Source organism: Thunnus maccoyii, chromosome 14 (assembly GCF_910596095.1).
Source record: "Thunnus maccoyii chromosome 14, fThuMac1.1, whole genome shotgun sequence".
In the NCBI taxonomy this organism is placed as follows: domain Eukaryota; kingdom Metazoa; phylum Chordata; class Actinopteri; order Scombriformes; family Scombridae; genus Thunnus; species Thunnus maccoyii.
The window spans coordinates 18154775-18169877 of record NC_056546.1 but is presented as its reverse complement, the minus strand read 5'-3'; the positions used below and the strand labels follow the sequence as shown (position 1 = coordinate 18169877).

General features: G+C 39.0%; 1 protein-coding gene across 2 annotated transcripts in view; it reads right to left on the bottom strand.

Annotated features, from left to right (window-relative positions):
- Positions 1 to 8399: 8399 nt before the first annotated feature.
- The window catches only part of LOC121911543 (muscular LMNA-interacting protein), a 32375-nt gene continuing 25671 nt past the window's right edge, over positions 8400 to 15103 (bottom strand). For both annotated transcript variants that reach the window (XM_042433129.1, XM_042433130.1), the window contains one exon: positions 8400 to 9265. In XM_042433129.1, the coding sequence (XP_042289063.1) occupies positions 9044 to 9265 (222 nt within the window). In that variant the 3' untranslated portion in view covers positions 8400 to 9043. The remainder of the gene's footprint in view (positions 9266 to 15103) is intronic.

The following is a 15103-nucleotide window of genomic DNA, read 5'->3' as shown; positions in this document are numbered from 1 at the left end:
GAAATAAATTCTGTGAAGTGAGTGTGAAAATGAGTCCAAAGTGTCTTCTAACGTCTCTCCTGCAGAAACGGAATATGTCAAGCTGCCAAATACCACTGTCACAGATGATAAGGAGCTCAAAAAGTCAAACAAGCAGTCTTATAAATGCTAACTGCCGAAGAAAATAATTTTTGACCGCTTCCAAGAGCCTGGCAGGAGAGTGTGCGAGTATGTAACTATACTATGATGTAAGTTATATTCAAAAAGTGTTTTTCCAAAAACCTTAAATTTGGTCCAATACTGAGTTTAGGAACCAATTATTTTATAACTTTTTTTTTTTTTTATGGTGGTTACTGCAACAGTTTGAGGGGCCTCACTAATTTGTGCGTTAAGGAAAAAATCAACCACGGCAGCTCTAAATTCCAATGGGTTCACATGTGCCCCTGGTACTTCAAACCGCCTGATCTTGTCTTCATCAGCTGCAGGCAGGACAGGGAATATTATATCACAGTGGCCACAAGGAAGCTTATTAATCTCATTAAGGAGTTGAAATCTGAAAGGATTCTCCACTTTCTTTAATGCACCTTCAAGTTTTATTCATTTCCTTGGAACTGCTGCCAGAAGTGAGTGACAATCTAACTGCAACGTCCAATCACAAAAACTTTTTCCTCTCTCCCTGCTATCTTGATTTCTCTGTTCAGCTCATCACTCAGGATTTTGGTAGGTCACCTCAGTCTGACTCCAAATGCAGCAGCATGATATCAGGCAGAGAGTCAGCTCTCCTGTGAACACATCACAAGGGGGCAAAGTGGGTGTCAGACTGACTCCACTGGTAGACTGCTGGGGCTCAGGATGGTTCATTGTTACTTTCCTCAGCCTGAATCTCCCTGTCACTCCCCTGCTCATAAAGCCTCGTGTTGACTGATAAGACCGCTAAGTAAACTTCCACACCCTTACTGATATGTTCTGTCACATATCAAGCTTAAAACATTTATTTGAATCTCAGGGTACATGGGTATCAGTGTGTGACAAATGATAATTTTCAATTTCATCATGAGCTGTGATCTTTAGCTGTCATTCCTCCCTCTACTACACACAAACTGACCAAGTGTATTTGATTTATTTCAGCCCCAAAATAGGGCCAATACGGGCATCAACAAACACTACCCAAAATAGAAAGGGAGATACAAATATCAGCTGCAAGTTCTAAAAGTACATCAAAGGTGACACAACACACTGGATCACTGTTAGTCTTCCAACAATGGGTGTCTTTTCAATACTGATAGGCAGAGTTCATTAAGTGGCAGTAAAAGAAAAAATGTGAGTGTAGTCATTAAGGCATGTCATTCAGTAAATTGTCTTTTAACTTTCATTAAAGACTTTGGCTGACATGAGGTACATTTGAGTGATTGCTTTTTTTAGACCTTTCTGCATTATTTAGCATCAAGTGGAACTGTAAGAAAAATACAAGATTGCCATCCTTTTTATCACCACAAAGTTGTTACCAATTCGATGTAAATGGTATTTGCAATTCAGAAAATGATAATACAGTAATTTTATATATGACGTGAACATGACATAACAGTTGCCTAGGGCAACTGGTCAGATGTGTCCTTTGTTCTACTGTTCTGCTTTAGTGCTGATTAGTGCAACTGTCATATTCATTTAATCTGGTGGACGTCATTTAATCAACTAAGCATGGAAATGTAAAATATCAAATAATTACATGTCATCCAAAAGTGGAGGTGAAAACAAAAGTATAACCAAAATTGTAATTATGAAGTTTTCAAATTGCAGCAGTAATGTATTTATTGATTGTGAGTTTTTATGTACAGGTTCACTAGCAAGAACCATGCCACAACAATATGCCTTTTAAAGATTTAATGGAATTCAGAAGGTATTGAATGTTGAGGATAGGTGCATGAATGTGGGTGAAGGCAGACGGAAGATGTCGTCTGTTAGGCCGGTCTGGGAAATGTACTGAAAACCAGGCGGAGGGAGACTCAGAGTGGGGGTTCCATCTCAGGCATATAGAGAATATGTAGCCTGAACATAGGGAGCGGGCGCAGACCCTGAGAAGGTAAGAAGATAATGGCAAGTGTTTAGCTAGGAGAGCCGGTTCCTGTTTATGCAAGCCTTTTATTGACCTGGTGACATGAGAAAGGGAGGTTGAAGGACAATGGAAGCCAGTGACTAGTTTGATGAAGGAGTTGATTCCTGCTAAGTAGGTCTGGATGGTGGAGGACCAGAATTTGGATGGAATGAGCATGGGTAAGAATTTGCAGATGGACATGATGTCCAGAAAAGGAAAAGGCAGCTGGCAGGTGAAGTGAAATGCCTTGAAGCAATTCCAGCCAGTTAGGTAGGCTGAGAGTGTGCTTGGGATGGCACTGTTAAGGATGAGTTCTTGTGAAGTGTGAGGTGTGAAGAGGTTTGCCAGCTGTGGAGCTAGCTGAACATTGTGGCTGAAAATGGATAAGCGCCGGGTGAAGATCCGATTCAGGGGCCAAGTGTCTGAATTTCTGGAATGAGAAGCGAGACAGCGAAACCAGGAATGTGGGCTGCCCAGAGGATGAACTGGTGTTGAGCTGAGAATAAGGTGAGTCTGTGCAGGAACTGCATGATGGCTAGAGAACAAGATCAACCTTTGTTTAGGATCACTACGACTGTGGTGTTATCGGAGTGGGTAGTAATGATTTTCTAGACCACTCATACCCCCAGAGAATGGCAGCTATTAAGAAGGGGTAAGGCTCGTAAAGCACAGATGAAGGAGAGTGGTACTCTGAGCTGAGGGATTCGAACACTGGGGGCCAAGCAGAGGCAAACCATCTCCCTCCATAGTAGCTGACGAAACCTGTGGAGGGAGCCGCATCTGTGTAAAATTTAATGTCTTCAGGCTGGGTGATGAAGTTGTTGTAGAAGAAGGAAATGCCATTCCAACAAGACGTCGTCCATAACGACCCTATCATGGAGAGAGGGAATGGCAGCAGCCTTAGACAAAAGGATGGACAAGGAGATTTGCTTGAGGAATTATGTGGACAGCATAATTAAGATGGCCAAGGAGGGCTAATAGCTGGCGTTTGGTGAATCTGCCAGGAGGTAATTTGACAGGAGCAGAGAGATGCGCTGTATTTCTCCAAGGGCAGAGATGCTTTGAAAACCAGGGTGATGCCTAGGAACTCAATGTAAGTGCCAGGCCCTGATGTTTTCTCCTTGGAAAGAGGGACACCAAGTTCAAAGAAAGCGTTTGTGAGTGTATGGCTGGACGGGTGGCACTGCTGTGGCCAGGGTGAAATTGGTAGCACAATGAGAAAAAAACATTTGGGTGTTGGGGAAGGAACAGGGTGGGGATGGGAAGGAGAGGGAGAAAGGATAGACAAGTTCGAAGTGAAGGAGGAGGCTGAGGAACACCAACTTGGTTAGCCTGTGATGGGACCCCTTGAGTTGATGAATGGGGCCCTCCTACTGCTGTGTTAGCTATGGAAGAAAAATGAGGAGCAGAAGCCGTGTTGCTGAGAACGGCTGAAGGAAGGGTAGAGGAAGGGATGATGGGATGAAAGGATACATGTGCACAGGGATTTTGTGAAGCCTGCGAAGACAAGGATGAAAAGAAAGCTGAAATCATCTGAGAGAAATCAGAAACAAAGGGAGCAGGCACAGGGGGACATACAACCTGGCCCCCACCAGAGGGAGAAACAGAGTCTGTTGCTGCATTGGTGGAGGCTGAATACAATCTGAAAAGTTCGGCTTTGTGTGCGTCGCAGTGAAATGGGATGCCTTTACCTCGCAGGAAAAATTGGAGGCGAGCAACGGTCCAGTCTCTGATATTGGGCTCAGTTTGTGGACGCAGAGACTGCCGACTCACAGATGAGGGCGCACCACGAGTGCGCCGTGGTGGAGAGTGGGGAGCTAGAAGCCAGCGCGATGGGGATAGCTGCCGATGAGGAGAGAGTTGGAGCTGCTCCTATGACAATGCCCGTGGCGTCCAGCCCTCGCTGAAGGAGGAGAGGAGGCCTGAGATCTGCGGGACTCTGAGGTTGAAGTTGGAGAGATGTGGTTGGCGGAGGTTGAATGGAGACACCGGTGGGACTGAGGTACGCTAACCACCAGTGGCGGCTGGTGACTCAAAAAATTGGGGAGGACAGGAGGAAAACCAACATGGAATCTTACAACAAGTCGCATAATACTGTATCACCATCCCCCACCCGATGAAACAATTTGCTTTCAAAAACAAAAACCCCTGAGTGGTGAAAAGGCTGCTTCTTTAAAGACATTTAACACATACGTATTGTTTCTAAACAAAGAAGTGCTCAATTTAGCCGCGGAGTGGTTCTGAATGTGTCATTTTACCAACAAAGTGAAATTCAGATTTACAGTATTGTTCTATTGTGACAAAAGATTTATGTTCTCATCAAAAAAGGAACAGATCAGTCCTGAATTGAACACTAGAAAACATTCACAGATCTAAAAATGTAGGTTCACAAAAAGTATTAATGCATGTATCAAATACATGACTTACACACTCTTATCTATATACACAACATACAAAATATAGTCTACAAAGCTGACATGTTAACACTTGTTATTCTAGTTACTTTAAGCTATTACTCAATATAAGACTCAGCTTAAAAACCAACTGAAGAAACTGTCAGAACAGGCAGCCAGAACTCCTGCACACTCATTCACTAATCACACAACATCAACAGGTGACTGAACAACTACTCAATTAAAAACTGGATCAATTCCAAATGAATGAGTCCAGAGAGCTCACTGTTACTTCAACAAGCAAACTACCTACAGCACATTATATGATCTCTGCTGCATTCTTGTTAAGGAGATAAAGTCACACAACAGCCACAGAAACATTTAACCATCAGAGATGAAATTAACAACAAAAGAGACTGTCATGCCCTCCACTTTTGCCTCCTCCTAGTAGGTGTGTGTCTGCATGTGTCTCTCTCTCTCTCGTGTCTGTGTTCAAATCGCAGGAGTGGAGACAGGTGTGTGGGAGTCGGGCAAACAGCTGCCATTCATCAGGAGGTCTGCCTAAATATTGGGTGCAACCTCCTCGGCCCTGTCTCCAGTCCTCCTGCCTCACCGGCTCAGCCCATCCCTCTGCCTGGTTCCCCGCTCCATTCCGTCTGCCCAGCCTATCCCTTTACCTGGCTCCCTGCTCCATCCCATATACCCAGCCTCACATCCAGCCCAAGCCCCCAGGTTCCCCAGCTACCGGTCCAGACCTTGGCCCCAGCCTCCCAGTTTTACCGCCTTGCAAAATAAATCCTTTTCCAACTCTACTCGCTGCCTCCTGCCTCGGTGTCCTGCTCGTGGGTTCATTAGCCTAGCCTTAACAGAGACAGAGAGAGAGAGAAGCTGTATCTGACTCACGTTATCTGACGTATTCTTCTTTCTTTCATGGAGATTAAGCATTCATGTCATAACGTCCATTTGTGGCTTTTGGTCATCTTGTTTGTTAGTTAACAGAACTTAATGGCTGCTGGTTAACCAGTCTGATGTCATTAGCAACAATGACAAACAAGCTAACTCTCCCAGTAGTTTCTCCGGTTGCTTCTCTCGCCAGTCTCCCCGGCAGCGTCCTGCCGCTGCTGCGCCGCACAGTCCAAATCCATTCTCCCGTGAGTTTTACAACAGTCCTTAACAGTCCTTCTATGGATGTATAAAGAGTCCTTCAGGGCTGCTACAAGAAGCTAACTGTTGACAGCTAACTGCTGTCAAGCAGCTATCTACTGCTCTTATCAACTGTTGCTACTCTACCTTACAGTGGAGAGAATTGAAAATGAAATCTGGAAACTATCAATGGACCAACGCAATGTCAATATTGCATTGTTTGTTTAGGGAGGATGTCCTCCCTTGGAGCATCATTTTACGTGTCTTGGCCAATCATAGATTAGCATGAAAAAAATGAAGTACATTAAATTGATGTAAGAGATCCCGCCATGCGGATGACAGCAGGCACCCGTCCTCCTCTGTCTCCCACTCCTCCACTCCCCCACTCCCCCCAACTCTCCCCCACCACCACTTCACAGAAGCTGCCCTTTCTCCTCCTGCCCTGCAGGTGTCACTGTTGAAGCATTTTAACCAGAATTTCAATAATGGATTTTTTCCAAAGAGAGAAAAAATATTTTATAAATAATACTGGTATTTGGAAATGGTTTATTTCAACCAAATATTCTTCTTTATATTTTGATCTTCCTCTTGCCTCTCAAAAAATGGAGGGGGAGCAACCTCGGTGGTTAGTAACCACCGAACGCAAGAGACTACGCTGGGGTGTTAGGCTGCGGTCTGGTTGCTGCTGTGGGTCTGGTGGACCGGTGTCAAACAGATAGTAATACAGATCGCCGTCTGAATCGATTGGGTAGATCCGCAGTTCTGGATCAATGGTAAGTAGTAAGATTTTTTTTTTTTAGTTGTGTCTTTGTTTAAATCGACATTCTTGTATAAAGCGTTTAGACGAGAAGCACGGTCTGTCTGATCTCGAGAAATCTGAGACAAACAGGGTAGGACGGGTGATATGAGGTGTGGTTGAGGCGTGGTTCTGCTCCCGAACCTAAGTTAACTACATATACTTATGAAAATAATTTGTGCATGTTTGAGCTATGAACTGTAAATTATGGTATTACATACCACCCTTATATGTTTATGGTGAAATTAACATCATCAGTCGAGTCTTTGATTTACAAAAAACTGAGACAGAGTTGCTCAATGTGGATATGACTATAGACTGTGATTTATGCACTTGGTGATGCTAACTGTGCTGCTCAAAGTGGATGTATGCACATGTGTTTCCAAGGGTACAAGGGTGGGAGAAAGCATGAAAGGAGTGAAAAGTGATTGACTTCCTTGTTGTCATGAATACCACCATCCCAATAATGCTGAAAGTTGGTGAATGGATATGCATACTTAAGAGTAGCATTTTAGGTGAGGAGGTTAGAAGAAGAGCTTGTATAGAGTATTATTATTTCCAGTTTACAGTTGAAATCACAGAGATGCACAAAATAATGATCCTATATTTTTACACTGGAGTCAAACTATCCCTAATATAGCCAGAACTGATCAAAAATACAAAAAATGAAATCTCTAGAGATTCAACCCCCCATTCTTTTGTCAGTCTGAAAATGAATGTTTTTTCCTCAGAAGGAGACCAAAACTAAAACCTTAGACCAAAATGATCCATGTTTAAATGTGGCAAAACAACAACAACAACAACAAAAATATTGCCTTTTTTTGTAAATGAAACTTATAAATGTCCCACAACAAAATTCTCTAAGCTGTTGAGTTCAAGATCATGTCATTAGGTGCTGTTCAAGATATTTTCATACCACTGATTCAACAGTCTTGACTTTGATTATGGGTATATATATTTGCTGTTGAACAACTGTATCACTGTGAGGTCCACAGAAGGTAGAGGACTCTGTGAGTGCAGCAATCACCTGCACCATTTTAACTCCTGTTTCTCCAAGAACCCCTTTCAGGTTGAGTAGGCTTTTTGAGGATTTCTAATCGGGTGTAGGAATATCCAAGAGATGAGATGAGATGATATAACTCTCCTGCTCTGCAAATTAAAACACTTCCTATATTCTCTTTGATAGGTCCTACCCATGAAAAAGATGGCATTTTTTCCCTGCTGTATTATTTATACTTTTTCTCAATCACACCGTCAAGTCATTAATCTTTCAATTTCAAGTAGTTTTCTTTATTGATATGGAAATGTAGCAACAGAGGGATGTAGAACTCAGAGCTACGGATAGGGAAGTCTTTTATTACATTTTACAGTTTTCCTTCAAATTAGTTGATAACATTGGAATATTACTTTCTTTAGAGATGAATGACTCACATTATTTGCATTTTATATAGGTTACGTCATTATTTGTCAGTTTAACAGCCTGTAAGACACATTACACACCATATTTTTTTCTTTTTTCTTTCCAAGTTTTTGATTGGAAAAGAATATCACAGTTTAACTTTCTCTCTTTGCTACAGGATGTTTTGCACTTTGCAATTCACTGCTTTCCATAAACTTCCTTAGCCACAATTGGACAACCATAGCTTAGCAACTGTAATTAGGCCTGTCAAACTTCTTTCTTACTTTCTCACATGCTGAAATGTACAGGGCTAAAGTAAGAGCGAAACTTGACATAGGAGAATAATGTCAGTTACATTTTAAAAAGCCCTTTTCATGATAGCATATCCACTAGAAGCTGGTCCTTGATGCTACTATATCAGAGTTTAAGGAGACGTTAGCAGCTCTGTCCAGTTGTTGGATTTGGGGACATTTACATCCCAGCAACCTTATAGCCAAACTTATTATCCAAGGTACCGTTGCATTTGCCAGACACATTGTTCTCATCCTAAAAGTCTTATAAGCATAAGTGTAACATTAAACTACAATGCAATACAAGAACAATTCTGTTTCTTTATTTCCATGTCTTCTACATGGACCATCAACCAACTGGTGATAACATGCATCTTAAGCCTCAGTATTTTAGCACAACATCATGTATGTAGCCATTGAAATTCTCATTTTAAAGCAAAACAGCTGAGAAGATTAAAAAGTCAGCCAATCCATCAACTCATGGAGCTAACATTAACTTAATTAGCTAGCTGCATCTGATAAAATACACCAGTGACAGTCATTTGGCAAGGAATGAGGAGCTGGCTTTTTTCACCTATCATTTAAAAAATTACTATGAACTTTAAGTGGATAATCTTCCACTGTTTTCATTGTAAATATGCATATATGCTGAACGGAAAGTTCGACAGGTGCAGCAACAGTAACTAAGATGAGTGGGGCTTAGTTAACGGTCAATTGCATGCATTACTATCATCTCTGTAAGGCATATTAAATCCTTGCAGTCAACTGCTGTATATTGAGATGCATTTATTCACTTATTCAGGTATGGTGCAATGAACTTGCCATTCCTCACTTAGGTGGGTAATGGTCTTGCATACTGAATGTATATGCACAAATATTCTCCATTTGAAAGAAAATAACTGAAGTTTTTATGATATGTACAATAAAAGGTTAATACTTAGTGTTTATGTTTTAAATATGAGTCTCAAAAGCTTCCATCCGCCCCTCAGTGGGACTGAAAGATGTTGAAACATCTTTCCCAGGGTGACTGATCAGGTCTTCAGGCTCTCTAATCTGCAGGTCACATACTGAGAATGTAGTTCCTCTTTCAGGCTTCATCTCCTCTCTTGATGTTTGGCCTTTTGAATTTGTGTAACAATCTTCCCCTGTCTCTTGAAGACCCACATTTTCCACCTGAAACAGAAAAGGACACACAATTGTTTTGACGTTAATGCTTTTATAAGAGAGCAGCAATCATGATTCAGCAGTTTCTAGTGGCTAGTTTCCATTTAGACTTCCCATTTAAACTAATTTCAGCCCAGAGTAAAATTGCTTTAAATTAGTTCTCCCTGAGGCTGCACTGGAATGAGTATTCATTTTGTATTTGATTATAATTGATAATAATCTCACTATCTTCCTGGATTGGATGGTGACTACAATCACCTGCTCTGTATTTATGTGTAAATTTGTACTAAAACTAAAATTTGAACTGGCAAGTTACATTACATTCAGAGTTTTGAGCCCTTTTTAATGTCTAAACATAAGGTGTTTCAACATTGCATTACCACATAATGTTTAGCAGCATTTATTACTACCATTTTCACCTTGTTAAAAACTACTATTTATCTGTATAAAATGACTCATTCTTCACCAATTTTGAGTGAAAGCATCTGTGGGATGTCTTATCAACATAATTTTGCTCAGGTATGAGAGACTGAGACAGAACCTAATTAAATTGTCAGACTTTCTTCAGGTTGTTGTTGTTTAGTTTTTTCTGCAGACAGAACACTTTGAAAAAAGTATTAATTTGCTGTCTTAAAAGAATACTCCCACATCTTTGGAAATACTCTTGCAGTCTAACAGAAGTTGGATGAAAAGATCAATATGTATTTCATTATTGTGTCCTCAATGCAAATCCAAGATGTGCTATGCCTAGCTGGCATAGTACATCATGGTATCTGTTCAAAATGAATCATTAAATAAAACAATTACAGATATTTACAGGTAGGAAAAGCATCCAGGATATTTGTTTGGTCATATGTGTGTTTTGTGAAAAACTTTACAATACAGAAAAACTGTTATAGTTCAGTTACAAACAAAAAAAGGCAGCAGAAGAAGTTGTTTTCAAGTTAAAAACATCTTTATGTGTTTATTGTGTATTATTTGTACATTAGATGCAACTGGTTAGTATTTCACAGGGCAACCCAGCACACTGAGAAACAGCATAGAGGTGGATCAGGACACTGTTGTCAAACATAATTGCCTTGATCAAACACAGTGTAATGTTCCTCTTCTTTTGTTTTGTTTTGTTTTCAGGCTCAACATAACGGTTCACATTTTCTCTGCCAAGGCAGGTAGAGCCAGCACATTTGAACAAACACAAACATGACTGTCTTTAATTTTTTAATGTTAGCATTTGTACACTGAGTAGAGAGTGCAGACATTATCACTGTGTAATACGACATAAAGGTGCCTTGTGGAGTTTTCATGTAAACAAACTATTTACTGTTACTGTTTACATTGTCTTTCTCACCAAAACTCATTGTGTGAATGCTTGAGGTCTAACAAACATGTTGAATGCATTTCCCTCCTCATAAAACACTTGTAAAGCAGATTTTTTTTCAAATTCTGCATTGTTTACATTGGCGTTTACTTGCTAGCAGTCTTATTCTTCAATGCCTCTTCTTCACTCACTGTTGGCTTTTCTTGGTGCATTATTGTCACCTGTAGATCAGTGGACTAGTATGAAAGTATTTGTTGAAAATTTTCATGCATGTGCATGTATGTTCTTGTGCGTGTGCTTGAGAACAAACAAAACAGGGACCTACTCTTAAAAATACTGCTCCATAGCACTACTAGTGGTCTAAAACGCCACAAGATTCCTTCAAGTATTTATCTCTATCTATAAATACTGAACAATTATGTACTAACAATAATGCATACCGCCATCATAAATACACTTTTCAATTAAAATAATTAGTATGAAAGTAATTGTTCAGGATTTTATTGACAGTGAAATGAGCATTTTCAAGAGGAGTGTTATCAAAGGTTTTTAGCAGGTATTTGGTTGCAACCCTGCTATATTGCCTGTGAGAGCATACCGATTCTGAATTCATATTTTATATGCTTATCTTAGTTACGCATCACACTATGATTTGTCAGCAGGCTGCATGTCTTGGTGGTAAAATTAGTCAAATGAAAGCGAAGATGTAATTTTATATAAATGGAGGGGAGTTTTATTTTGTGGTTTTGTCATTCCATTGTTTTGTTATTCCATGTATCCCACATTCCCACATTACACCACTCCAACGCATCCACTTATAGGCCCTTTTATTTTGTCTAAATGTCTATCAAATGGCCCCTGATCAAAGACAGGTGAACCAAATTTGAGGGTTAATATCTCACACTGCACTGTAACTTTTATTCTCCTGTTTTATCTGTCTTATTCTATTTTAGCTTCTTTTTATTTCCAGATTTAACACATTTTAATTGTATTTAAATGTCTTTTTACATTGCCTTGTGTTGCTTTTAGATTCAGTCTTGTTGCCTTCTAGGCTCTATGTAAAGCACTTTAAATTGCCTTGTTGTTGAAATGTGCTACACAAATAAACTTGCCTTGCCTTGCCTGTTACTAACAATGGAAATACAAAGCAAATCAGGTGCTGGTAAAAATCTGATAAGTTGCAGAATTCCTTTAAGGTATTTTATTCCTAATTAAAATTTGTATTAGATTATCTCTGTAGGAGAAATGTTGTCAGGAGCTTTTTTTAAATTCTCTTTCTCTCACAAATTCATTGACTGACCTTTTTGACATCTGTTTTCCATTTCTGCCTGCAACAGATCCCTCACTAAATAATCCTCACCATGACTCCTAAATCTATAACTCCTCTATAATTGAAAGATATTCTGAAGGGACACATTACATATAAATATCCACAGAAAGATATCATATTATATCTGCCACTTGTGATGATGGTGATCTAAGACTGTTGCTCTGAAGTTAATCTCATTGCAGTTAAGTCATTAAAATGTAAATGTTATGCTGTAATGCAGACTTGTTGAGTTGTGATGGCTTCAGGGAATTACTAAACAAATCAGGCAGAAACACTTATACTAGACCATTTTCTGCAACAGAAGCTTATATTGTTGTATTTTGTTCTTGCGGTGCACCACAATCAAATCAAAACTGCAAAGAGTATGCAGGGAGTGTAAGAAAGCAACTCCACTGGAAAAAAACTTAACTCAGAGGACCCATATCACTGAGATATTAAATATACACACAGTGAAGCTGAAGTAAGGCCAGGGTTGCTGGTACAATTAAGATTAGGAAAGAGTTCAAAGCAGGAAAAAGGAACGGGACCTGGAAAGTGAAATCAGCATAACCAGTGAAGGCAGCAAAAGGTCTGAATGAACAGCTATCAGATTGTGCAGATTGCACAGATTCTTTCAATGGCTTGTTAGAATGGGGTTGTGATTATACAGGTCAGCTGACACTGATCAGCTTCTTGCCTGCATTATTTAAACCTTATGATGCGACCGACATCATGCTGCATTTTCTAAACTGATCCTTACAGATCCTGGTCTGGATTTTTAAAACCAGAGGAGTTACATAAGTATTTACAGGAAAAGGCTGTAAATATTATAACAATTGCCAAAAATATGTGTATTTTGTAGTGGTGAAGGATGGCACAATGCAGCAAAGATGAGCTGCAGCCATTAGTCAATTAAGCAATTAGTTGATTGACAGAAAATGATTGACAACTATTTTGATAATTGAGTAATCGTTTTGAGTAATTTTTAAAGAAAAAATACTAAAAAATTCTCATTCCAGCTTCTTAAATGTAAATATTTTCTGGTTTCTTTACTCCTAAATGACAGTAAACTGAATATCTTTGGGTTATCATCTGTTGGATGGAACAAAACAAGACATTCTAAGTGTCATTTTAGGTTGCACCTTGGGCTTTAGGAAACAGTGATGAACATTTTTCACCATTTTCTGACATTTTATAGACCAAACAACTTATCAATCAATGAGAAAAGAATCAACAGATTAATTGATAATGAAAATAATGATTAGTTGCAGCCCTACTAGGACAGGGAATTTTCTAATGTTTTAACCTTTTAACATCCACTGGGTTGCTGGCAACCCACTTAAGCCAGTTGTAAGCAGTAGCATCACACAGTAATGAGTAAAAGCAATCGGCACAATTTGGCCAATTTGAGATGATTGGAGAGATTTGGGGACACCAGTGACACCACAAACTAAAAACTCCCTAGCCCCCATAAGGTTAGGCCTAGAGGTCTAGAATTTTATACAGGTTGACAAGATGTAGGTATATGGTGGCCTGCATAGTTCTGGCATAAAGCATGTTGTAATTATTGTTATTCAAATATGACTCATTATAGACAAGGACCAAAAACACTCTTTTGAGCCTTATTTGAACTGATGTAGTTTTGTTTGTGTTTTAAACACGTGATAAACAAGCACATTTCCAAAAACAAGAAGATTTCACTCGTCAAATGAAGCCTAATACATGCATCATGGCCTTACAGTTCTTCTGTTATATGCTTTTCCATTTGTATATGCCAAATAGGCGAAAATTCTATAAAAAGGGTGGATGTTAAGGGGTTAATTGCTAAAATTCAGTGCGAGAGCAATGAGATCAACACTTTCTTTCACTTTCTTCTGCATTTATGAACAAATTAGTGGAAAACATATTGCCTTAATACATTTATAGAAGGCAGACACTAAAACATGTTAAATAATGACTAACTTGTTTGAGTTTTGAAGATGCTGAAGGAAATAACAAAACTGTTCAGGTCAAATAGGTCTGCAACATCAATGCAAGTTAACTGAAGTTTTGACAGATGAGTAACATTTCTGCTCACATGATTATTCCTTCACATCTTGTATTTTCTTATAGCGAACAAGATTTTCTGGTGAAAGATTCACAGCTTTGTTTAATTCCTAAAAGCAGCCATTTACAGATTCATTCTCAGATTTCTTATACACACAACCAATGCCCATGTTTCTTGATATTCATCTTAAATTTTAATAGATTTGTGCTCATGAGGACAGCATTAGTTCACAATTATCCATAGATGGTTATTTCCATGTCCTTGTAGGTTCTTTATTGCCATATAATTTAATACCACCAAGAAAACAGAAAAGAAACCCAGCAGTGAAATAAAATTAGTTCATTTCCTTGCAGGGTTGTTGTATTTCAGTCACCTGCTGTGATAAAACATGTCTGGATTCTAAACAGAGACAACATTATTATGTGATAATTACAAGAATAAGAACCAGCAAGTAATTATCCAGTAATTCTAAAGCTACACAAAAGACTATAATAAAGAAAAGATTTTGAAGTGCTCCATCAGGCTAACCCTTTCTCCTAAAAATTACTTTTATTTGTTTTGCAATTATGTTTGGGGAGGAAATAGATTATGTTTGCAGAAAAAAATACAAAGTGTTAGGGATAAATGAAAATGTGACTGAATATTATGCCTTTGCTGATTTATTTACAAGTACAAGTTGAGGTAATGCTTCTCATTCTTGATAATCACTTGTCTGGCTGCTCAGATCTTATCAGCAATTCAAATCACTCTGGTGGTGTGCTCATTAATAGCTGTTGGAAACAACAACCAGCTGGTAATCAGAGCTTTGCAGGCAGAATTAAGAAACAGAGGCAGAAAAATAGCAACAAAAATAGCAACAAAAATAGCAACAAAAATAGCGTTAAATGTGGATATAATTGAGTCAACTGAACAGGGCGTTCTACAGTCATTGTCAAAAACTGCTTCTCATCTTACTCTTAGCAACAAAACAAATAAGCGGTTTTCCCAAAATGTTGAACTATTCCTTTAATGCTCACAGACTCAAATCTCAAACCCAACTTTACTTTTGAAATATGGATAAAGCATGTAATAAGAGAACAGAGATTTTGAGATTCTGAACAAAGATTTGTATCAACAGCACGCAAATTAAAATTCCATGACCATGAATTTGATTAACATGAGCTGAAATTAATT